At 33.6% G+C, this 27,395-nt stretch overlaps 1 protein-coding gene across 1 annotated transcript in view; it reads left to right on the top strand.

Annotated features, from left to right (window-relative positions):
* LOC119644800 (CUB and sushi domain-containing protein 1) overlaps positions 1-27,363 on the top strand; it is a 39,912-nt gene extending 12,549 nt beyond the window's left edge. The window contains exons 2-13 of the mRNA XM_038044537.1: positions 20,426-21,163; positions 22,047-22,199; positions 23,391-23,540; positions 23,715-23,891; positions 23,965-24,260; positions 24,856-25,264; positions 25,327-25,506; positions 25,574-25,700; positions 25,760-25,872; positions 26,018-26,371; positions 26,434-26,922; positions 27,000-27,363. Coding sequence (XP_037900465.1) covers positions 20,426-21,163; positions 22,047-22,199; positions 23,391-23,540; positions 23,715-23,891; positions 23,965-24,260; positions 24,856-25,264; positions 25,327-25,506; positions 25,574-25,700; positions 25,760-25,872; positions 26,018-26,371; positions 26,434-26,922; positions 27,000-27,133 — 3,320 coding nt within the window. The 3' untranslated portion in view covers positions 27,134-27,363. The remainder of the gene's footprint in view (positions 1-20,425; positions 21,164-22,046; positions 22,200-23,390; positions 23,541-23,714; positions 23,892-23,964; positions 24,261-24,855; positions 25,265-25,326; positions 25,507-25,573; positions 25,701-25,759; positions 25,873-26,017; positions 26,372-26,433; positions 26,923-26,999) is intronic.
* The last annotated feature ends 32 nt before the right edge of the window (positions 27,364-27,395 follow it).

The raw sequence follows: 27,395 nt of genomic DNA on the forward strand, positions 1-27,395 counted from the left end.
GTCCCTTTGTTATGAGCGCTATTGTTCTACTTATTTATTGTTTTGTTGAGCTCATAGAAAAATTATACATAAAAAGACATAAAAGTATCTAAACAAAAGATTGTCTTACACATGGCTTTATTTAAGCTAACATTAACACACACATATAGACGTATAAACGTAATCATTATCTAAAGTACATTAAAGTCTTTTCTTACGCGTTACGTTCCTGAAAATGATGCGCAAATTCAATTCACTTAAAGAGAAGTACGAACTCTATTAAGTCGATCGGTACATGTTTGATTAAGAGTTTTTATTAATTAAGAGAAGAGAGCAGAGCGACAGAGAAGCTATAATTTTTTTCCACTCTTCTTAAGCTGTTCTCTATTCTTTTTTTTTTTTTTTAATTTTTTTTTTTTTTAACGATCATTATAAAAAATATTAATTAAGAAATCTTTAGTTGCTCATGCAGGTATACCCTGGATCATATATATATATATATATCATAGCTGTTTTGTTAAGTATGGTCATGCCAGGGCGGCGATTAATAGCACAACCGTTTTACATATTACTTCGTTAATATTTTAGCCGAGTTTTATATGGCTAATTGTTTTAAATCGTGGGTTTTTGGAAAAAAAATTTTTTTTTTAATTTTCGACAATTGTTCTTGCCGATGTTAATAACTTTGCGTGGACGTATGTAACGCGCAGAAGGGCTTAAGATATACCCATCTTTCATTATATCGATCTAAGCATGTCTGTCCCTTTGTCCATCTCAGGTCTGTTCATGGTAATTTGTGTTTAACCTGCAGGTAGCAATTTTTGCGATATTATAATGAAACTTGGTACACTAATGTATTTTAACCCAAGGACGAACACTTTTGAAAATGGTATAGATTGGTCCACTTTTTCGACCATTCTGCATGTAACGTTTTGAATTGAAAAGTCGTTATATGAAAAAAATTGCTGAGTAATACTATTTCGAAATTCTAAATTGGTATGCGGAATTTAGTTTGGCGGGCGAAATTTTTTGAACCTCTTGTCGTACAACCGTTTCTAGGAAAACTGAATCTTTATATAGTGAAAAGGTTCAATTTGCAATATATTATGATGAGAATTGGTTCATATAAGTAAATTGGCAAAGATATCAACCTTGCGTTGTTTCGATCACGTAAATCTGTTTTTTGGATACCACCGCGTATAAGGATTCTCAGGAAACGTAAGACCTCATATTCCAAAAAGATCTGGTTGATGAAAAGAGTAGCGTGAACTTAAGACATATTCCATATAAAAGTTTCAATTTAAAACTTAATTATTTACAAGACATACGTTATCTATATATATGTATATATGTCGAGGTGTGTATTTACATAATATGTTTATGTTATATACATGTATATATACGCTTCAACACAAAATGTGTGGGAACCTGTTCATTAGAAGTTTTAGATATTTCCATGCATTTGGTTAGTGTTCCTGATTGTGTGAGGACTCGAGTTATTTGCGAATGGATTTGTTAAAGTATTTCCAGAAGAAAAAGATAAACAGAAAAGCAAAAGGCGGAACCGAGCGAAGGACAGATGGATCGATAGGCGAGCGGACACTATCGGTCGACCAGATAAACGAAGAGATTGATAACCTAATAAACAGACAAACGGTAAAATGGATCGTTGTATGAGGACGAATGGATCCAAGGTCTAGCGTACTGACGACTGGATTGGCAGGCATTAAAACAAGTTGACAAATGTAAAATATTGAAGTCACTTACAGTCGCAAGTTTATCGGCAATTGTACTCTTCTGCGCATGCGTGTGTGTGTATGTGCATTTTTATCTGCATGTCACGTATGTAATGTAAGAATTATGATAATTTTTGTGTATCGTCGATTCTTTATATGCTGTTGTGTTGTTATTAAGCTGTTGTGTTGTTAAGACAAAATAATTTTTAATGATTTTTTATTTCTTCTTCTTCTTCTTCTTCATTTTTTGTTTTTGTAAGTTTCCATTTAGAGAAAGTTGTTTTACAAAATACATGTTGATTTGTTTGTTTGTTGATTCATATACATACAACCACAACTTCCCTAATTTTCAACATGGACTATGGTAAAATTGAATTGATGAAGTGACTGCTTTAGGAAAGAAAAACAAAAAACAAAACAAAAATGAAAAATAAATTAACAACTTAATCTTAGTTCATTTACTACACACACCTTGGGTAGCGATTAATGCATATTAACATGAAAGATTGTAGCTGCCTTAGTTTTACGTTATAACAATTTCTTGCTTAGCTAGTATGTCTTTGTGTATGTATGTATGTATGTATGTATGTATGTATGTATGTATGTATGTGTGTGTGTGTGTATGTGTATGTGTGTGTGTGTGTGTGTGTGTGTGTGTATTTATGTTTCGAAAGAATTTAAAATTCCATTTACCCAAATACCATCAGGCAAATAAATCATTATAATGCACGCAGCGTAATTAAAATTCTTCTAATGTACGTGGTTGTGTAACTCAAGTCAAGTGCAAAGTTAAAGAAAAACAGAACAAGTGATTTTAACTAATTTAACGTAAGCATTTAGGTCCATTTTTTATAAGATCTAAAGAGTTTAGTAAATAATATGAGTTTGAAAATTAACAACTAATTAAGAACATAATATTAGGTCGTGAACGAATCCTTTATACCCATGACCGATTAAACGAAAGCAAAAGAAATACATTTTCATATCCTATAATATCGGCCGGACTGTGGCTGCGGCTGATCTTTTCTATTTATATATCGTCTTATATGAGTAACAAGCGAAAAACACGAAAGCAAAAAGTCTAGAATTTTTATTGTAGAGGCATGCGGGTATTAGAGGCGTGTTCTTTGGCCGGTTTGGATCATTTTAAAATTCTTTTGCAGATTTGCAGACGATTTATCTACTTTTGCGAACGAGAGAGAATGTGTACCAAAGACACTACGCGATTGGACAGACGGCTCGATGGACAGGTAAATAGAAGGACATGCTCAGGTTCATTCCAAATTTTGCACAGGCCACGAATTTACGTAGTTTATGGGTTTTTTCTCTATAGAGATATCGAAAAAAAAAAAAAATTAAATTTTGATACTCTTTAAAATTGAGTAGGCGTGGCCAAGATACTGCAGCATTGTCCGTAGAATATACATTTCCATTTCTTTAGATTCATCTACCGTAGTTCATGAGTAAAAACCAATTTTTCATTCTCTTTCAAAAACAGTGGTGTTCTCAATGTACGTGGGGCGTCCTGCGACTGATTCGGTCGATTTCCTATACCAATCTGTGGGCAAGAGCTTTTAATATTCCCACAAGCTTGAAGTCGACAGCTCTGTTTTTACGGCCAAGAGAACGCTCACAGCAGACATTGCACAGACGGACGTAGGGACATGTTGTATGTGTGTATTTTGTTTGTGGGATATAGAATTCTTTAGCAGTAGCACAGTTACTCTAAGTGCGGTCTAGCATGTAGGAAACAGAGGACAATCGCTCGAGACCAGGGTCTGAAATTGCTGCACTCGACTGCTATAGTAGTAACACGTAGTTGAATCGATTCATCAAAAAAGGTTTTGGTTTCGCTGATATAAGAGGCAATTTAGAATCTTGATGGAAAAAAAGCTTCATATTCGCTAAAGATTAACTTTTTTTTTTTTTGTTATTGTTGCTATCGAATGCTCGAATACGTACTGCGTTACATTATAATGATCAGTTAAAAGCAGTATAGGTAAAAAATTCCTAAAGACACGTCAGTAAATGACTGAGGCGTTTGTAGTAGAAAAATTGAAGATCAATAGGCGCAAGCATTCATCTCCCTCATTGAAAGTGTGCTGTAAATGACCGATAGATTGAAATTTCGATAAAGTCGTTTCGGTAAAACTGACAAATAACATGGGCAAGTTTTTTTTTTTATTATATACACGAGGTATTTGATCAACATTTGATTTTCGTTTATTAAAATATCTTAAAGTATGAAATTCATATTCGATATTGCTACGGTACGATTATAATTCATTATAGTACCCATCAATGGTTCTTTTTAAATTATCATTATGCTCAAGTCATTCTAAGACCCAAGCTGCTTTTGTCTTAGAGGTTAACACGATTATGCAGTCTTGATGAAAAATATTTTTGAACCTCTCTTCTAACATATATGTGGGAAAATTTATTTCACGCAAAAATATTCTTCCTTGAAAACTTTGAACACTTTCCCACACACTATGACAAGAATATTTGTGCGAAATGAATGTGTATTGGGAAGTTCTAGCTTAATGGCTTACCTTCTGACCTTTAGCTCCTATAAAAGACTAGCGCATGTTTGAGGAAAGTATTTATGCTCATTTAATCGCACTCCAAGAGAATATATGTTCGTACAGCTTCATCAATACAGCGGAATCATTGAGTAGGTATGCGGTCGAGAGTGATTTCGAAATTTTCAATTCTTGTAGCAAGAAATTATAAGTTTGGAACAAAGTTTTGAGTTCGTTATGTATGCGACTAAAGAATTGTAAAAAAATTGCCAAGGAAAAAAAGTTAAAAAGAACGCTTGAACATGAAAGCGGATTTTTATGGTACTGATATTACAGACGAATGGAATGAAATGAAAAAAAAAAAATCTTTATGATACAAATGAATGTCTACAGTGAACGATGCAGCTTTAAACACAGTTATCTCGAACTCAATAATTTTCATTCGAATTGTTTACGGTATCTTTAAAATGACATTCTCTACAGAATAGCATAAGATATTTTTGATAAGCTAATCTAAGCATTTTTACACCCTACAACAATCGTGATGGAAGAATATATTAAGTTCGTGGGGATGTATGCAACAGCTTCTGCTATAGCGATCGATTGAGAATCACGGTCTGAATGCTTCTGTCCCCCTGTCTACCTTGCATTTTAATGACATTTGGTATATACGACGTGTTTTAGTTCGTGTTCGAAAACATACGCTATTTAAAAAGTCCTCATTAATAACTGTATCAAGAGAAGTAACGTAGAGAGTATTTGATGTTAAAGTGTTCTTTTCTTTTTATGAAAACAGTTAAGTTAATTATTTGAAATTTCATTAAAAAGTGTTTTATTTAAGATTGAGGTTTTGTTTCGCATAAAACGTATATGAAAAAAATCTGAACTATATCTTTCATTAAAAATGTTATTATTAGATTTTACAATTAGTCGCATATAACATGTGTGTTTACAGGTCAAAAGTTTTTTGTGAGTTTTCAGAAAAACTCTTATCATTTTTATAATTTTAAATGTCTCTTTCTACGTTTTGTTTGTGTGTGTATGAGAAACGCAAATATATGATGTCACGTTTATAAACTAGTTTCATTCATTTGTATTTGTTATTGTTTAAGCAATAGATTGTGAATGAAATTAAAGGTTTCCAATGAATTAAGTTAAAGTTGAATAAACAAGTTCGTGTCTTAAGTCTTTTATTTATGCAATGTTTTTTGAATATGCGTCGTAAACCGATCCATTGATTCACTTACATGTAACGAGAAGCCGAAGCGTACGAAACGATTAATGCATGGTCAGAGTAAACGTTTGATAGAAGAACGATTTGCTTCAAAAATCTCGATTATTTCGTAAATCATGCGAATGAGTTGATAAGCATGAAACTTATACTTACATTAAGCGATTCTCGTCTATGGATTACCAAATTTAATGCTTATTAACTCATTCGCATCATTTGAGGAACTAATTCATATGACGAACGATTCAATATACATAATTCATATATGAGTGTAAGCATAAGAAATTTGTTTAATCTACGCTGTTGCAGCCCATGATATTACTTCGGCTTGCCGATAATCTCAATGTAATATTTCGAATTTTATATGAATCAGTAGACTGGAATATGTAAAGTGTTCGCGGGAGATTGGTTAGCTTAGAGATGTTAGTATAGATGTAGGTGTGGCAAATCGATTATAAAAAATATCTCATTATTTAACTGATATTAATCGAAAAAAAAATGTTTATAAAACTTGGAAATTTTGGAGCAAAAGAAATGAACCATTAGAAGCAGTATTATGTAGATCTGTAAAACTGTATCACAATTTGCTTGAAGGTCAACAAGAAACATTAATAAAGAAAAAAAGAGAAAGTTTTAGTTGAGCCAAGGCTTGTAATATTATGAGAAAATTCTAAAAGGTGACGTTTACAGTTGTTTTGCTTCCGTGTTTATATATCGGATAAATGAATTTTTCTTAAATTACTTAAAACTTGACATATCTGTCGACACTTTGCGAATGTGTTGATTCAGATCTGTGATCTATGAGAAATCTCTTCTTATTTTTCGAATATCGAAAGCAAAAATATATACTTTCGATTTCGTTGCTTTTCCTTATTTCTATCTCAAAAGTAAAATTGCTTCGCAAAACCAAAAAAATTTTATGCGTTATATACGGGAGCAGTGCTTTTAGTGAAAGTGACTTATGAATTTTGTTTTTGAAAAGATTTTAATCATCGAAACGCTGATCACTTTAAATGGCTCCGGTTGGCGTGCGGCGATTGCGAGTGCTAACCTCAATATTGACCAGTTAACTTTTTCGAGTTGCTTAGGAAACCTTGAAATAGTAATCAAACTTGATTTTCGCTACAAATTAATGAATCTCTGCTATGCTAGATTATGCGAAAATTTAATAAAGTTGAGAAATGATGTCAGAGAAATTCTGAAGAAAAAAAAGAAAAAAATACATTTTAAAATATTATTTACTTGCTTCCTTACTAATATGAGATTGCCGATAGTTGTTTGCAAGTCAAGTGAGCAAAAAAACAAGAAATACATATATAATAAGTTATTTATATATTTATATATATATATGTATATATATATATATATATATATCTGGTGTTATTGATCTATGAGCAAGGATATCGAGTGTGATATCTACAATAAAGAGTGTAACTTACTTTTACATTGTTCACGTGTTGACACGACTTGCTAGTGGGGACAAATAATTTAATGCAAATTAATTATAATCGGTCTCTCTCTCTCTCTCTCTCTCTCTCTCTCTCTCTCTCTCTCTCTCTATTCGAAAGTCAAGGGATTTACCGAATGGATATTTAGAAAACTTTTCAAATAGAAAGTTCTCGTTTAAAATTCTTGCAAAGGAATTACAAAGCGTAAGAGCATTCATTGTCGTAACATGGGATTCAGAAGTTATTGAGAAAATTTTCACTTTTTCTTTGATTAAATTTTTAAAGGATAATATCACGATTGGTATTGTTCTCGGATCTTTCCTTTCCGAGATTAAAAATCTGTCTATCCGGCAAGGCCGACTATTACACACCCCACATCATTTTGTCTTCATGCAAATATGTAGTTTTCAGGCAATCCCGTATATTGAACGAAACCTTATATGCAGTGATATCCAAAAAAATCGACCTACGACCTGGTCCAAATGTCCAAATACTGTTACAGAAGAAGTTTTGTCAAGCAATTTTAAAAATGGCAAGTTTCTTTCCTATAATGACTTTTCAAACTAGGACGTTATATGGGGAGTAGTTGAAAAAGTGAACCAATCCATACTCTATTCAATAGCGTTCGTTCAAAGCAAGTTAGTGTACCAAATTTCATCAAAATATTTTAAAACTTGCGATCTATGTCTTGAACACAAATTTATGCGGACAGACGGACAGGCAAGCTTAGACAATAAAATGTTGGTCTGTTCTTAGGCCCTTCTGCGTTTTACATTCGTCCGTAACAACTTAATAAAGAAATTATCATAAACAATATAAGCATTCAGTATTCATTATTGAAGAGGAAAATAGTCGAAATAATTAAAAAGTAGTTTAGTGCTTTCTACCTTGTTGTCCGTTCTCATATTCTAATGTATTGCTAATATTGCCAAAGATTTCATAAACGTTTACATCACACCAGATATACAACTTTCATAACATTAGCAATAAAACAAAAATAACAAAAAAAAAAAAAGTAAAAAGTAGCACCACCTACCTATTACCGCATATGTGTAGATATATGGATAAATAATAGCAGTTAATTATTATAACGATCGAAATGGATTGCTTTACAATCGATAAAAATCGAAACTATAGTCACTTAATATACTAATTATCGCTATGCACATATCTGTAAGACTAGCGAGACAAAGACAAGCTACATATATGCATATAAAGAAAATGAAAACCAATTAACTGTCGTTTACCAATAAACGGAAGCTTATAATTACCGCAAAGTTTGCCAAGCAAAATATCTATAATAGTAAAAAGTAAAAAACATTCAATTTTTTTTTGTCTTCTCTTTTTAAATAACGTATTCAAATTTGCCTGCAATATAACATATGTTTCGCTAAGTTAATAAACTAAAAACAATTCACTTAACCATCTTGTGGATTTTACTTTCCTTGTCCACAGACCCGATGCACAATCATTTATTTATATCTGAATGTTTAGTTACATATTACCAACAACAGCAACAATAAGAAAGAAAAAAAGAGACAAAAAAAAACAAAAAAAAAAAAAAAACCAATGAAATATTACCAAAAAAACCAAAAAATTTTAAAAAAAAAAAAAAAAAAAAAAAAAGAATTTATGTTCGGTGAAGATTGAATTTGTATACTCACTACTACTCAATATGAAAGGAGACAATATTTTCAATAAATTTGGAATTACATGACACAGACTTCCCTTAATTTCGGTATACGGTACGGTACGGTACGAATTAACCACTTTAAGCGGGTGGCGCTCGGACATGTAGAATGCAGATAATATTTGAATGCGCAATGTGTGTGATATCGTGTCTCACAAAAAGAGTCCTTTACGGTCTTTGAATCCTTTTCGCTTCTGAAAAGTACATGCCAGCACTTTTATGCACATAGATAATAACACAAACTAATGCAAAAGTCTTGGCTTTTTTAGTAAATAAGAGCGAATATCTTACACCGCTCTGGCAGCTTTCAAAAAAAAAAAGAGCCATATCTTGTCTTTAAAATCTCTTTGAAAATTATGAAAAAATAGCAACACTGAAGCCAATCTCGATAAGCAACTTCAACTTAAGGGGCACTACGTATATACCGGTAGCTACAGCAGCACGCTGGCAAATTAAAAATATGGACTTTTGTATGATTGATGAGTATTGGAATTAGATCGTTCAGTGTTCGATTCCCTATATAGTTTCATTTTATAGATATTGTAAGGAATTCGAATGGGGAAGAAATGAAAATGTCTGTAATTTTGCAAAATCATGCTTAAAGCTTGAAGTACTTGGGTACCGCTATACAACTTTTAACCTTTCTTGCAATTGCAACCCTGTAAGGCTTCATTGGACTGTGAAGATCTTAGGTAGGGCAGAGTAAAAGGTGACTCAGGGCATAAGATCAGACCATTTCGTCTCCCCGTCGGTGTTCATAAGGGTTTTAGTACTTTAGTATTTAGTCTTTAAGGTAAACGTCTGTGGAGCGTCTGTCGGATGAAGATAGAAACCCCGCTCATTATTGCCAAAGTAGCTAACTTTTAAGTGACACTCCAACCTTTCGACATTGTGACAGACATCATATAGATTTTATGATCAAATTTCAAAAGGTACGAGGTCAGATGGTAGACACATTTATATTACAAATAAAATTTGTCGTCCATTTGAAAACTTTCCACGTCCACAATTATCCTTTTAACGGTTTAAGCAATCATTCGACGAAGTAAGCAAAAAATGCAAGTTTTTGGAAAAATCTAGAGTTGTGTTGCTCCCTAACATGACGGAAATGAAGAGCAAAAAATTTTATATTATTATTTTTTTTTTTTTTTTGGTAAACGAGGTCTCGCGATTCGACAGCAAGGTTGGCTTAATCGTGTATTGCAAACATTGCACAAATTCGATGGTAGTAAAAAGCGAAAAATTGAAACAATCGATCAGTATTCAAGCGGTAACGAGCATATTTTACATCTGCAAAACATTAAAAATGTTGCGAATATCACTTGAATGCTATTCGTCTGAATGGTTTTAACCGATAAAATGGCATTATTTTTATCACAAATTTATTATAAAGTTGTTTAGCTTTTCAATGTAATATGGAAAACGCATAAAAGCTTAAAGTAACAATCGACATTATCACCAACGTCATCATCGCCATCCATTTACATATTTATTTATGTGTGTGTTATGTGTATGAGGAGAGATTATATTCCAAGGAAATATTTTGCTGTTGGGAATATTGAACTTACAATTGAGTTTTCAGTTGGAAACCAGTAGTGAAAAAAAACCCAGGAAGTCTGTTGGTTACAACAAGTTTGTTTAGATTATTTCGATTAAAAATAAAAAGAGAAAAAAAAAATTACCATATGGTTGAATGATAAATTTTTTTATTTGCAAGTGCAGCGTTTCTCAAATTCTAGTCAATGTTTTTTTATACCCATCACCGAAGGCAAAGTTCAGAAGCAAAACTTTAGAGACCCCATAATGTATGCATATATTCAGTAAGCGCCAAATTCTGAATCGATTTAGACTGTCTGTCCGTCTGTCTCCTGTCTGTTGCAATGTAAGTTGGTTAGAAATATTGGAAGCTTTTGCATGCAGGTTGGTATTGAAAATGGGCCAAATTGACCAAACGACATGCCTACAGCATCACGTAACCTAAGGACACCTCTGTTCTTGGAATAAAATGAAAAATTTGTTTTTGCTCGTTACTCATAAACTAATAAACTTGACATGTGTATGCCATGGACGATGCTGCAGCATTTCTGTGAAAATGCGGAAAAGTGACCACAACTATCCAATAATATAATATGTTCATGTACTTAAGCAGGTCCCGTTTGTGCATGTGCCCATCGGTCCATCTGCTCAAGTATGTAGTATTTTTGGAAAACATTGTCTACAACGCCCCACCCCCCGTTCGCCTTCGCGGTCACTTTAGTTCATTAATAGTTAAACCTGGGGAAACTATTCGCTGCTGTAAGTTGTCCGCAGCAGCGAGTCGCAATATCGGTCAGAGATATAATATTGAATATCAGTTGACAACTTAAATTCACTTGACTAGTCCCCTTCGTGACTGTAAGTTAGCAAATAAGAAGCGCGCGCGCATCATTCTTCTTTTTATTTTATTTTTTTGGAGGAATTGAGGCTTTCCTGCTAGGCAAATACACTCGAAGAGGTAATTATCATGGCCATCAGCAGTATTTCTAAAACTATTTATGACCTTCCCCTCTCTATTTGTAACGCCGACAAGCACGCTCGCGGACCTTTAAAAATATACATATAAGCTCAGAGATTTAAACAAGATTTGGCTTTATCTGCTACTTGCCTGCCTTTCTATCATCTGTTGTTTATTTTTTTTTAATCTAACTTCGTTTTCTAGGTCTTATGTGTTCCTTTAATCTATAATACTTACCCTCTTAATACAGATAAAGTCTCACGAATCAGTATCCAAGGAGAATATAATTCCGCTTCCCAATAGAAGCTAAAAGTTGTACATGATTTATGCAGATGAAGTGAAAACCGAGTGTCAGACTTGTCCATAGATCCAACGCATTCACTCATTTCAAATTTGCAATAAATGCGGCGTGAGTGTGACATGTTGTGTATTTAACGCAGCAGATTATGGGCTGAATGGCTGGGGAAATTGTGTTCTTCTTTGTTTTCCACTTTTTTTTACGTTTGATCGGCCATTTAGCAGATGTCCGTTATACACCTAGGCACAGTGGTTAGAGAGGGAGAGAGCAATAAGAATTATAGGATGTAAAATTGAAAGACTGGCCTAAAATGCGCCGACAAAGAACTCAAGAACGAGCGAGTTTATCTCTTTTCTCTCTGCGGAATACTTGCCAATTGCAGCCCAACTTAAGTTACACCGACGTTCAAGATAAACGATGGTGTTCGATATACTTTCGTTCTTTCGTCATCCAAGTTCTTCGTTGTACTTGTTCGGGAGCCCCAAAACGAGACTTGGAAGCTTGGAAGCTCTTGCTCTTGCACATATGTAAATTGTGTTTTACTACGTTTACGGATACAAGATGCGCCTATGGTATATAGTGAGGTACTTTTACTTCGCTTTAAAAAACTCGAAGCTCATAATTTTTTCTATCGATACTTCCGATATATATCTTATCCATTCCAAGACGTCGTAACATGTTCTCATAACTGAAACATTATGAAATGCTGGTTCTAGTGTCTTAACCATTAAAGCAAGTATTTATGTTCATTACCAGCATCAATAGCTACGCGCGTTAAAACTTACGTTGCTTTCCTCAACTAATTGGGTTTGGCGATAATCACTTTAAAATTCGTACGATATCGCATTTAATCGATTTGTTTATATTTTTAACATATTTCCCACAAAAAACGTTTGTTAGTATAACTTGAACTTTTCATATTACGCACTACTGTAGTCCATAACGTAGAGTGTGCGTATATGAAAACTAAAACAAAAAAAAAAAGCAAAAGAGGAGAAAAAAATATTTGTAGAAAAAATGACTGTAGACGTGACTTTTCAAAATCTGTGCCAGATTACATACAATAAAGTGTCTACAAAGTGTGTCACCATTTATAGTCAAACAATGTGCTTGCAGTATATTTCGTTAGCGTTTAGTCAAGCATCATGTAATTTTGTTTGGTTTTTAAATTCCCAGACACATATACGCACAGTTTAATGCTTGGACATAGATCGTAAACACCCATAATAACGTATCATTTGCATTTGTTTCGCTACTGACATAGAATACATGAATAACTGGCAAAAATCAATCACGTTAAACAAATACATACATGCTTTAAACGAAATTCAATATTATTATCAGCTATAGTTAGTTAGTTATAAGTATTCTTAGAAAAATGTTTTTCATTTTACGTTTATCACTTATTTAAAACCCCATTTATCTGCCTATAAGTTTTAATAACATAACCAGATAACAAAAAATGTTGTTATTAATTATTGCCTTACTTTTATGCGTTTTACATATTAAATAGTTTAAATTATGTATTGAGTTGCGTATAATGTCTTTCGGCGATTTGACATTTGCTTGATCAAATGCTTTTGATATTCGATTCGTATAACTGCATGCCAGCCGAGCCATGCGGACGCTGGGTTGGGTTAGAACTTCCCATTCGAGCTGCAACAGTGTATCCTTGACAACTCTTGAAACTTATTGGCCGAGCGTTGCCATGCAAACGGATGACTTTGCATCTGTTAGTCGCTTTTGCCGGTAATACATTGTTCCATTTGGCAAATTTGATGTCGGTAGACATTTGCAGTGACAGTTTTATTATTTTTTATAGCAGTTCGTAACGCCCTCCACGTCGTGAATAATCCGCTTCGGTGTCGATGTGAATGGCTCTTCCTGGTCTAACCCATGGCTTTTTGCAATTAGGATTACCACAATAGATGCACTTCTCATCAAACTCTTCGTTTTTTGCTTGGCCTTGCTTTTGCTTGCTTTTCGTTAACCGCCAGTCCACATCTTACGACACTGACAAGAAAATCATCAAAACTTCTTCTCTTGATCACACACTTCAGGCACTTTTATGAATGACTTATGAAATAATTCAAATGAATTAATGAATGGAAAAGTATTAAGTACATATCAACCTTTGATTTTTTTATTACGTTTTTTATAACCTGGTTACAAAGTGATAACAATTCTCATATTCTCCAACATTTGGTGCCTATCTATAACAGAAGCAAATTGAATTAGATTTCTGAATAGCCATGAAACCGCCATAAGATAAGGACTTTCCTTGTTGGTGTAAAAGTTAAAACTAAATGGAGAATAATTATTTATAATATTAACAGTCTTTTATTATTGTTTACCGAGAAAAAGTGCTAGATACGTGTTAATCTATGATTCAAACTTACGCCAGACTTCTATATAAAAGAATTGAGTTTATTGAAATCAAAAGTGCTGGAAACATATTTCGTATACGTCTATCGTCACCTTTGTAATAAAATGATAACAAAATGGAAGAGAGGAATTACAAATACCGTAACCAAAGCACTAAACTTGAAGCATTCCGTTTTAATCAAACTGAAAGGTGGTGGTACACTAATTCATAATATATGTAACATCCAGAAGGAGGCACCCTATAAAGTACACACATTCTTGATCAGCGTGCAATTCTGAATTGATCAAGCCATGTCTGTCTGCCTGTTTGCCTGTGTGGTGTTTGTTGTTGGCACTCTCCTGATCGCAAAAATGAAGATATCGGAAGATATTGGAAGCTTTTACCCACGGGTTGCTATTGAAAAATCTGCCCAAAAATGGGCTAACTTTGGAATAAGATCGTGAGAGTAGACATCGGGATCTGCTGGATTAATTTTTTCTAAAATAAAAATCAGCGATATGGACGTCATATAAAAGGGCTTGAAGAATCGAACGCGAATGTCTAAGTGTATTAATTTTAAACTAATCATGGTCAACGTTACGGTACTGGTAGATAAACTCTACGTACCTATACCTTTCAACGAAATAAAAGGTGAAACGTAAATACTTTATACTGTTCAGTTTTTTATGACAATAAGTAAAATGAAGGGGCATGTATGCATGAGATTCGGCCGCAGCCGAGTATCACTTTCTTACTTGTTTTGTATCTAATCCTAGCTATAGAACCGCGTTTTTCGTAAGTTTTTTAACAAAAGAAAAAGTTCTGTTTGATCGAAACTGAATTCATAAGCCCTAGCGATTAGGTTCTCTTCAATATTTGACAGCAAAAAAGAAAAAGAAAATTTATTCGCTTTACATATCAATCGTATATGTTATGCTACCTGTATATACTGTTGTATACTGTTGTATACTGTATATAGTTTAAGCTAAATGTTTGACGGATTGTGGTGATTTAAACCGTGACTAAAAGTTAACCTTTAGTTATTTGTGTACACAATATTTAAAATGAACGAGAGAGATTAAAACGAGTTTAACCATCCATTAAATTATTTCTAGATCTATAGTCAGGAAGGAAAGATAAATAAATCGAAGTTTTAACCAGAAGAACTAAGTTTTCATAATTTATAAATTACGGTGGGCGTGCCAGTTTTTTTTTTAAATTTATATGGTGCATATCTCGTTCTTTATGAATAGCAACGGAAAGCAAAAGAGTTCAATGCTTTTGTTATATAGATGTATGGGTTTGGTGCAGACGTCTTGTCTGAAAAGTTTTTCAGATTCTCTGGCAAATTTTTAGACGTTATGCCCATCTTTCCACAATGTGTACCACAGATACTACAAAGTTGCATATATGGTCCAAATTTGGTTAAGTTAATTTTTATGTCAAGTTATTATTATGGTTCAGTTTAGACCCTTTTATCATATGATGGCTCAGTTTACGCAAGAAACTCCTGGACGGGATATAAAAAATTGACGTTTCCGATCGGAATATTTTAGATTAATTAGAATGCCTAAATGCTATTACTCACCGATTTTCCTATCGGTATATAATAACTTCTTCGAATAAAAGCGAATGGTAATAAAAATGGCCCGATCCAATTCATTTTTTATAAGAGTTCTTTAGGCAAAAGCTACCAGTATACCGCTTTTCGTATACGTTGCATGCAAAGGTGTAATGATCAACAAGCTTGGATCGGTACAGAATATGATTTTAAATCAACCAAATTGGCATAATTTCAGTTGGATCTATCTTAAGTTCTTTTAGATGTTACATACATCTGTACAAACTTAATATAATTTGTACCTGTTTATCTTGTTTATCCACAAATGGACAGATGGGGTGGCACTCATGTCTATTTATGTACATGCGCCGCGGTTATTACGCAATTCTGATACACACATTGTGGTGCGTAGAGAAATGAATGAGCGATTTAACCTAATTTATTCTTTGTTTTTCAGTCTAGGCATCCATTTCCCTCGTTGGTAACTATATTCGAACAAAAGAAAGAATAATAAGTTAAGAGTATTTTTGGAAATTGTGATGTGACAGCTAAGCACGAAGATTGCTTAGAAGATGCTTTACCATCGCATCTACATTTGAGCTCAAGACAGCAATTATTTCTCAACATTTTTGCAATAACTGTAACTAATCTAAGAGTCTGTACAAGTTAAACATAAGCGGGAAATGCTTATATCTATCAAAAGGAACTATTTTAAGCCACTACCGCTTTATGCCTTAATCTGCTCAAGCAATTATTTCTTTTGCAATTCTGCATAAATAGCAGATTTTACTTTAACACTAACCAGTAGATCTTACATAATACAAACAGAATTATGCTAACCGTTGTTAGGATGTACGACTTAAAGGTAGTGTTGCTTTATATGAGATCGCGTTAGTTTTTGCAAATCTGTACTTAAGAGTCAACGAAAAACAATTATTTTACGTTTTTTTATGTAATTGGGTTATTATCACTTACATCACATTAAGAAAAAAAAAAACCTGCCAAGGAAGTATGCAATTAATTGTCATTAGATTTTGAAAAATACGTATCATTTATAGTCTTGTCTTTGTCGCTTTTTTTTTTTTTTGTTTTTTTCTATTTCATATTTTGTAATTGAAAAATTGCAATTGTTAGCACAGCAAAGTGAAAAACAAAAAATTAAAAGTCTGCATAACGTAACCACACCTTTCAGTTTCTTTTTTTTGGTTTTTTTTTTATTTTGGTTTTGTTTAAAAATTGAAAACACCATCTAGAAAGTTTATTGAACCTTTTAACATGAAAAGCGTGATTAACGTTTTGGGTTTGCGTTTTTATTTTTTTGTTTTTTTTTTTAGTTTTTTAAAATTAAAAAAAGCATTTTTTGACCAAGAAATAGCTAAAGATAAATTAAGAGCAAAATAAGATCGCTCGATACGTAAATGGGGAAAATTATTGAATAAGTTTTCGTGTTTAACGATTTTATTAAGCGTTTTACTTCAGTTTCATTGCAAGTTTAGTTGTAGGTGAGATTTTATTGCTATTCTTTAAATACACAACAACAATATTACCGAAAAGCAGCTTAAATAAAGACAAGCACGCCAACACTTGTTGTTCAACATAAAAAGGTATATATAATAATAAAAATAAAATCCAAAAATAAAATCCAAAAAAAAAAAAAAAAAGAAAAGAAAATAGCAAAAAGGATAATGTATTATTCATGAATGTTATGTAAATGTGTTAAGTGCATATGTGTGAGTACTGAAAATTTGTAACAAATTTTGAAATTTTAAATATAACTTGCAGGTGGTTCTTTTTGCAAAAACAAAATAAAAAAAAACGAAAAAAAAAAAAAAACATGACTTCAAGTCATGATATTTTAGTATTTGTATGTGTTTTGTAGGTTATTGCAGAAACCCCCAAAAGGAAACCGGTAAAGTAGGTGATTCATTATGATTCATATACTTATTAGTGTTTATTCAAAACGTTTTGATAATTTTATTAATTCTCAGGCTTTTTCTCCCATGCTATATTTTTATCGCATCCATTTACTGTATTAGATGTGATCAAATTTTACTTCCACAGAATCGATTTTTTTTTTTTTTTTTTTTCTTTCTTAAAGAATTGATTTTCTCACGAAGGCAATCAGTGGCCAAGAAGTACACATAGGTAAATGGGTGGAAGTAAAACGGGGAAACTATATGCCGTGTAAATCAGCTCTCGAACTTTTCGCAAACACTTAATCACCCATTAGCTTATGAATTTTATGCCAGCGATAAACTGCGTCACGCAATTCGCAAGAACATTCTGCATCGCTTAAAGGGCAAAGTGGAGTATCTGACATGAAAGTTTGGGTATGGCCTAAACTTTCTCCTTTGAGTAAGGCGACGCCTCTAGCTGCTCTAATTATTTAGTGGCCTTGAATACTCTCCATGGAATTGTACCCAGCAGTCACGATTTCCGCATCCTCTTACGGCAACTTTCTATACGCGTTGAAGAATGGTTACGACTATTTTTTGTCCATGCGATTTATCGGGAGGGGAATTCTGATCCACGTGGATTCATTGTTTGCTCTATAACGCACTATAGGCATTACGCCACTTTTGCCATAATTACTTGCGTAGTTGGGTTATTCGTACTTCCTGCCAGTTCAATTCTTTCCTACAGATTTTGAAAGTACAAGAAACAAGCACCAACCCTGCAATGCCTTCTCTGACTACCTCAGTAACTTCACATGTCAATGTCAAATATTGAGTGTCTATAGTAATTGCAGGCGGGCAAATACTGACATTCTCAATAACTACTCGCATTGTGCTTTTTCTTCATCGGGAAGTAGTCCGGTACAAGTCAATATGATTACTGTTGATAAAAATTATCCTTCAATCTTCCAAGCCGCCTATTATTACAGCTCTCGCAGTAGAATGGAAGTTTTCATATACTAATAATAAATTCTGTTAATTGAGTCGTTGTCTGTTGTTAAAAGGGGTAACGGTTGCACGAAGCACAGATCAGGTTGACTACACATTTTCCTACAAAATGGAAAAAGGCTGCGAAAAACGAGTGTCATTAGAGCGAACATCTTATACATCATTTGTGTGAAATTTTCAAGTCTCTTCGCATCGCAACAAGATATCATTTTCATAACTTTATCATGTAGGTAAATGAAAAATTTAAAAATAAAAATATTGTATGAAGTGTTGTAGCGCATTCAATAGTTGAACTTGCCTGACTATAATATTTTTACTTGCTTTCTTGATGGGAACCGAACTTGAAAATTTATATTGTAATTCGTTGGTTTATTTTAGTCATTGCCGAGGGATGAGGGGTATATTCATTTTGCCGAAACGTTTACAATGCCCACAAGGAAGCATCAGGGAAGCCATAAAGTGCATACATTCGTGATCAGCATCAACTTCTACGCATATTCATTTGTGCGATTGTTCTGCTATCCTCTTGGCCCAAAAGCTATTAAACTAACTTAATTAAACTATCGATTTCAAAATTGAGTTGAGTGCAAATTCTTGCACGCATTTTGGCATTGGCAAATGCGTCTACAGTATCACGTAAGCTGAGAACGTCTTATTTTTCAAAAGGATTAAGAAATTGATTTTATAAAAATTTGAACGTATATTCTATAAGCGATGCTGTAGTACCTGCAAATGGTAAAATGGAGAAAACTGACCACGTCTACCCAATATTATAGAGTAGAAAATCGTAATTGTTTTTTCAATATCTTCATAACGCGCAAAAACAAGCTTGAAAAACTCTCTAAATTATATAAATTCTTGGCCAGTTTCAAATTCGGAATGCATCTAATCATGTCCCGGTTTTTCATGGATGAATCTGTCCATCCAACCAACTATGTAGTATCTAAGGCAAACACTATCCCGTTTGTATACGCTTGCAAAAGAATTGCAAAATAACGTAAACCATTCAAAGGACCCGTCTACAACGCACACACACGTCTATGTGACAAAAACTTTAATTTTGAAAATAGAAAAAACGACTCGCGCCCATTCAACATCATAGAGCATGAAAATTTACTTCTTTCCCAGGATAAGGGTAATGGGTATAAAATATTCGATCACAACCGTATATAATTTTCTTACTTGTTTAGCTTGCATTTTCTAGAACTGAAATTTGCCATGATACGATCTTAGTCGCAGTATTGACGATTCAAAGATTTGCGAAAACCTTTTCTAAATGAATGACCAAAGCTTGCCACAAACTGAATGAAAAATATGCAATTTTTTGAAATATTTTAAATTTTCGCAATATATATATATATATATGTTCTTTTTGATAGGCGTTTCCGTTCTTTTATACAGTTATCATTTGGTTTTTGTTTCACAAAAGTCTAGAAAGAACTTTACAATATTTCTCATTATTATCTTTCAAAAGTCTTGCGATTGTTTAAATGCAAATTTAAATATTTTTTATTATCACATATTTATAAATATATTAATAATCATAATTTTAACTACTAATCAACTTTCACACAACGCAATTCTAAAGCAGCTAAGAATTCCATCAAATTGTTGTAATTATTGTGAGAAAATGCAAACAACAATGAATGCAAATATTCACGCATAACAATAACACAGTTTGTGATTACATTTACGATAGAGGGACGGAATAAAAAAATTGAAAGAGAAAAGAAAAAACATACTTAAAAAAAATTTTTTTTTATAATGTAAGTTAACAGTCATTATTAAAAAAAAAAAAAAAAGAAAAAAAACAGCCCACACTAGAGTTTCAATAAAATATTTAAATAAAATAAACAAACGTAACGGCATTTATAAGTAATTTTTAAAATCAACAAGCTGCGTGAGTTAGGTGTGCATATTTAGAGTAAGCGATAAATAATGTTAAGTTCTTCACTCTTCTACAGATAGATACATAGATAGATAGATAGATAGATAGATGTGTTCAGGTGCTTAACATCTTTTCGTGAAGCATTTACTAAAAAAGGAAGAAAAGTTCATTCACTTGAGAAATGTCTGAAATAGCGCTTTGTATAGTTTTGTGTTTTCTTCTTCTTCTTTTTTTTTATTGTATTGACTGAATTATAAATAAAGCTTAATAATGAGTGTCTTGTTTTTTTGTTATCATTGTATTTTTATAGTATGCGGTCCCCCAGCGGTACCACTTAATGCCAAAGTTCAAACAATATCTAATGATTCCGGTTTTATTGAGGCCAAGTATGAATGTGATGCCGGTTATGAACTTTTTGGCCCAGTGAAAATCAAATGTGATTCCCGGACTGGTTGGGATAAAGAATTACCGTTTTGTGGTACAAATGTGGCGTATCGTAAACCTGTTAATCAAAGCTCATATACGCGAGCGGGTCCAGCTCAATATGCCAATGATGGCGAGCAAGGCAATAAAAATCCTGACGGTCAACAATGTTCGGAAACTCAAAAAGAACCGTCACCGTGGTGGCGGGTTGATTTATTAACGCCACAGGCTGTGCATATTGTGCGGATAACAACAAGGGGTTGTTGTGGCCATCAACCGTTGCAAGATCTCGAAATTCGTGTCGGCAATAGTAGTGCAGATTTGCAAAGGAATCCTTTATGTGCGTGGTATCCAGGCACTTTAGATGAAGGCATTACTAAAACTTTCACTTGTGCCAGACCTTTAATCGGTCAATATGTAGCCATACAGCTGGTAGGCGTTGAAGGCAGTCTTAGCCTATGTGAGGTGGAAGTCTTTACCAATAACGAATTCTCGGTAGATCGTTGCTTAAGCTCTAATTTGGCCGTGGACACTGTTTTAACTACCTTCTCGAAGATGTGCTATGAGTTTCACGTTACCAAGGGCGAGAATTTCGAGAAAGCTCAACATATCTGCAAATCAACTGGTAAGCTCTTAATGAATATCCCTCTCTCTCTCTCTCTCTCTCTATCTCCCTCTCTCTCTCTCTCTCCGTGAGAGATAAGTTCATCCACACTAATGCAATTAGAAGAGATCTAAAATACTACAGTTCTTGTTACTGTCAGTTCAACACAACATTGCTCTTGTATAATATATTAGCAGTAGTTGTGAAGTATGTTAATGGTGGAAAGCAATTCCAAACAGAATTCAATAGATATTGAACTATGTAAAATAATGTCAAATATTATATTTTTACGGATAAAAGCAATTATGTCAATCGTAAACAACAAACGTATGTTCCTTTGTACACTTTACGAAAGTGTAGTCAAGATAGAAATACTTATTCTATATCAATTTTACAATGCTTTCGTCAAACTGTCTATCCGAATTATATGTTATATAGAGTGAGACAAAAGCAGCGATTTTATATTTCTACCCACAGGGTAGAAATCTCAGGTTTCGGTCTGAAAGGCAGAAAGCTGAATACGTTCTTAGCTGATAGCAACAACTTAAGTTTAAAAACAACCATCACTTATCTACAACTCTATTCACTACGTTACTGTACACAACACATATAAATCTAAAGTACTCGTCAACAACGGTTCCGAATATCATTGAAAATTATAGCGAGTGGATTGGTACAATTTGGCTTGCAAACACATCGACAATACAATCCAACCAAAATTATAACTTATAGCCTATGAAGAATATGATAGTGATCTAAAGATGCTTTCAATCAAGTAACGCTCGCATTAAAAATATATTTCGTAATTATTTTATATTTAATTGACATGGGGTGGCAAGCATCGACGATCTGTCGTTAGGTTAATGTAATTATCTTATTTTGTTTTGTTTCTGTAAACCGAAAGGTGGCGATTTAGTGCATGAATTTCGTGGACCAGCCAACGATTATATTTTAGCTGAACTGGAACGACGTAAGTCAGATTTAAAAACTCAACTGGTATGGATTGGGGCGCAAAAAGAACCAGGAATCACTTCGCGAACTTGGAAGTGGGTCAATGGTAAGTACATTAAAGGAAAATTATCAACTATTTACCACAAGACATACAAACTGATTCACAATCATTTTCTGAATCGATTACTCTAATAAAATGTGGGTCTAATCTAATCCTATCTCGATGTTACATAGTTCCGCACAAACTTAATACATATATATATATTACATAATACATAATACATACATATAAATTGTCCAATTTTATCCTGAAAATAGAAACAATCACCCGCGGCAATCCACTATTGTATAGAGTATAAAAATTTAGTTGTTATCCTTTTTTCTTAGGACCACAGTAATGAGGAGTATAAAAGAATCGGTTACGACCGATTAAAATTCTCTTACTTACCTTACATATCTTTAAGTTTTTCTATTCGAAACCTTAACTTGCAATTTTTTACAATCGTCTGACATTTTATATAATGTTTAGATTTACTCTTTATTTTACTAATAACTTCGACTCACCTTTCTTTCGATGCAAGTTTTCTATTCCACTGATACTTATTTTGTCACCGGCTTGCTTTCCCTCGGATTAATTCGTTATCTACTTAACTGTACTTAAATTGTATTTCTATCGATTTCTTATTTCTCTTTTAGTTTAGACTTTTTTATTTTATTACTTTGTATGTATTGCGACAATGCCTTAAAGGAAACAGTCTTTTTTCCTTGAGTTCAATATTTATTTATTTTTTTTTTTATTATTATACATGCATTAGTAGCTATTAATATTATTATAAAGTATTCGTTTAAGAAAACATGCAAGTTAAGTGTCTAATTATTAGCAAATACTTTAACCCTGAATTCTTCGAACGAAGTAAATATTTTGAAATCTACCTTTAGTCAGCACTCTCACGTAACTTATACCGTATATGATTTGGTTCATGTAATCCATACAAAAATTTTAATTAATTTTACATGCGATCAATTAATAATTTGTAATATTTGTGGTCAAATACTATCGTCACAATATCGTATATAGCAATTGCCTATGTTTGGCGATGTGCTATGCCTTATAAAGGGTTCTGTTGGTGCTTTAAAAAATGAAAGTTATTAAAAATTTGAAATGAGTTGAAAATTTTGTTGGTGTTAAGCTTTTCACTTTATTGAAAAGTACATTTTTGTTAATTTATGTATGCATTAATTTTTGTACATTTTAACCTTGATTATGAGCTCATTTCATTTATGTGAACGAACACAGGTGAAATAGTACAGAAACCAGCTTGGGGTAAAGATCAACCGAATAACTATAATGGCGAACAGAATTGCGTGGTATTGGATGGCGGTCGTAATTGGCTATGGAATGACGTAGGTTGTAATTTGGATTACTTGCATTTCATATGTCAACATGGTAAGTGAATAGTATAAAAAATAATAAAACAAAAAAAAAAAACAAAAAAAAAATAAATAAACAGACTTACGTGTTATTTTGTATTGTGCTCTTATAGTCAATTATTTTACTTTCATTTTCATATTCGTATTCACTTCCTTTCTTCATTATGTTAACGTTTTGCTCCATTTGCAGCACCACTTTTGTGTGGTTCACCAGATTCATACCACAATACCACAATCATTGGTAAAAACCATACAATCGGTAGCAGCATTCAATACAATTGCCCGAAGGGTCATTCATTAATCGGCGATGCAGAACGTTTATGTCGCGGTGATGGCACGTGGAGCGGAAAGGCGCCCACTTGTAAATGTATGCAAATGTTATTGAGTTAAACATTTATATGAAGTATTCTTCAAACTTGTTATTTACGTGTTATTTGTAGATGTCGATTGCGGTCCATTGCCACAATTGGAACATGGTTCAGTGCACATGTCTGAGCAGCGTACAAGTTATGGTGTTCAAGCTACTTACAGTTGCCATGAAAATTATACATTAATTGGCAATGAGAATAGAACTTGCGAGCTAGAAGGTTGGTCAGGTAAACAGCCAGAATGTTTAGTCGATTGGTGTCCGGAGCCACCAACCATTGTTGGTGGTACAGTTAAGGTTAACGATCGTAGAGCAGGCTCGACAGCAATATACGAATGCGAGCAGGGTTATGTGTTGGTGGGAGAACCGGTAAGTTTTGCAGTTTAAGTGCATTCTTGGCAAACAAAAAAAAAAAAAAACACACACACACACACACACACATAGCATAACAGTATAATTACGATAACCTTTGTTTAATTAATATTTCATAAAAAGTTGTTTGCTTTAGCTTAAACAACTATATATCAGGATACCCTACACCATTTCGCTTCATACGATTATTCATGTAATGACTTTTCAAAATAAGTCGTTTTATGGGAAGTGATGGAAAAAGTAATTAGGTGCGAACCATTTTCACTAACGTTTGTGCTTTAGGGCAAAATTTGTCGGTGTAAAAAATTTCATCAAAACATCTCAAAAATTGTGATCTGTATGTTGAATACAAGACGACCAGACGGACATACACGTTTGGATCGATTCCGAAAGTGATTTTGATAATAAAACCTGGGTCTATCGCAAGACCTGCTGTGTGTTGCATATATTGACATGAACTTAATATACCGTTATATACACGTCGTGTAGGGTGTAAAAAGTTAAAGTTTCCATGATTTAAGTTAGACTGATGTGATTTTTGTGAACAATTTTGAATTTTCTGAGGCATTTACATAGTTATTCTTACTTTTAGATAAGCTCTTGCGGTTTGGGTGGTGAATGGTCGGGCAAATCGCCGTCTTGCCGTTTTGTGGATTGCGGTTCGCCAGCTCGTCCTGATCACGGTGTTGTGATGTTACTGAATTTAACAACCACAGCCGGTTCTATGGTTCGATTTGAATGCGATGATGATTATTGGTTGGAAGGTGCCTCTGAGTTATATTGTACAACCGAAGGAAAATGGTCTGGAGATGTTCCTATATGTGAACTTGTTACCTGTGATACACCCACTGTGCCGCCTGGCTCATTCGTAGTCGGTTACGATTATAACGTGCATTCAAAAATTACTTACAACTGTGATCCAGGTCATGTGCTGAGAGGTAATTCTGTACTTGAATGCTTGGACACTGGCGAATGGAATACGGAGGCTCCGTTCTGTGAATGTAAGTAAATTTCAAAGAGTAAAATCTACTGCTTGTTGACAATCTTCTTGTTTATTGGATAGACATTGATTGCGGAGCTATTACGCCTATACCGCATGGCATTCATAAGTACACAATGAATACTACGTTTGTGGGTTCGGAAGTAACATTTAGCTGTAGCCAAGCTCACAAACTTAGCGGAGTACCTAAACGAGTTTGTTTAGAGTCTGGAATTTGGAGTGATATGTCACCCAAGTGTGAAGGTATTTTTACCTGAATTTTGTTTTTGTAGTTTCAGTTGTTTCTTAAAGAAACGTATTTTGCTTTTAGAAATTCGTTGCACGGAACCGATTTTAGCTCCGCATAGCCTTTTATCAGTTACCGGCAATGATCGCATGTACGGACGTACATTGATTCGAACTTCCGAATCAATACAAAACAGCGCTCAAACTTATAGGTATTGTATAAGCTATGCTTACGTTTTCAAGAGAAATCGGTAAAAAATTTCACCCCTAGAATTGGAGCTTTAGCTAAATATCGCTGTGAAAGAGGTTATAAAATGGTTGGTGAAGCTTTAGTCACTTGTGAGGATAATGGACAATGGAGCGGTACAGTACCGGAGTGCATTTGTAAGTTATTTTATTTTCTTTTCTTTTTTTACATATAAAAGAATGTTAAGCCTTCAAGTGGCTAGTTTTCAATGTTGTATGAATGTTTTCTTTTCTCTTCGTAATTATTATTTATATTATTTGTTGTTCGAAATGAATGCTAAAGATGTTGAATGTGGCCCTCTATCAAACATTGACCGAGGCAAAGTGACTCTGGCCACTAATGCTACATATTATGGAGCGGCTGCTTTATATGAGTGCGATATTAACTTTAAACTGGATGGAGTTTCAAGACGTTTATGTACCGAAGACGGTACTTGGAGTCATGAAACACCCAAATGCATTGAAATTACTTGTGAGGAACCGGAATTAAGCGAAAATCTGATTATGGAAGCTGGAGCAAGATCGATAGGATCGCTGGCCAAATTCAGATGTCAAAGGGGCCGAACATTGTTCGGAAATGATACTCGCGTTTGCCAAAAGAATGGCAAATGGACAGGCAAAAGTCCGATTTGCAAACGTAAGTAAAAAGTTTTTTGAGTTTTCCTTTTTGTTAATGAAATATTTGATTTATTATATTAGCGGTAGATTGCGGACGACCTTTGCCTATTGAAAATGGTCGTGTTATTGTTGTAAATGAAACAACTTTGTATGGTGGGTCAGCTGAATATCATTGCGTGCCCGGTTTCAATCGCATTGGCCAGTATCTGCGGAAATGTACAGAGGATGGTGCTTGGAGTGGCGATGAACCGCGCTGTGAATTAGTTGCAACTGAGGCTCAGGAAAGTTCAGGTCTAGGCACGGGCATTGCCATTGGGGCAACCGTCATTATTGCTCTACTAATAATGATTGGCTTGGTTTTCATACATCGCAACAAGGCGCGTCCCGTTAAGAATACGGAAAATGTTCAAGCGGCCGAAACAAAAGATGAACGTAGCGCTGCTGTTATGTCCTATTCAACACTAGAAGCCAATAATCGTATGCATTTAGATAATGGACCACCGGTTACATTTAATACATTCCATGGAGCTGGTAGGGGTCTATCAAATGGTAACCGCACAATAGGTCGAGGTATATAAAGAGATTAATAACTGAAGTTACAAAGTAAACTTTTTTCCTTCCCTTTTTGGTTTAAATTTCGTTAACAGAGAATATCTACGATCAAATACCCAACGAGCAATTATATGATGCTCCTTATGAAATGCGTACAAATGATGAAGTTTATGAACCTGAACCCACTACAGCTAATATGATTACTATAAACGGTATATCAGTTAGATAAATATGTATATAATCTCTGTTAGTGATTGTTGTTGTTGTTATTCACAAGCAGCTATTATCCAAAATTTATAGAGAATTCATTTTATGAGAAAATGAAAGATTTTTTAAATCCTTCCGCTTCAATTCCTTGTTTGTATGAATTTTATATAAAATAAAATCAATTTCATATAAACCCTCACCTTTTAACATTAAGCGAGTTCACTTTCCTAGTTTCCTAGTTTATGTAAAATTTAAAAAAAAAAAAAAAAAAAAAAAAAAAAAAA

The sequence above is a fragment of the Glossina fuscipes genome, unplaced genomic scaffold (genome assembly GCF_014805625.2).
Source record: "Glossina fuscipes isolate IAEA_lab_2018 unplaced genomic scaffold, Yale_Gfus_2 0, whole genome shotgun sequence".
Lineage (NCBI taxonomy): Eukaryota > Metazoa > Arthropoda > Insecta > Diptera > Glossinidae > Glossina > Glossina fuscipes.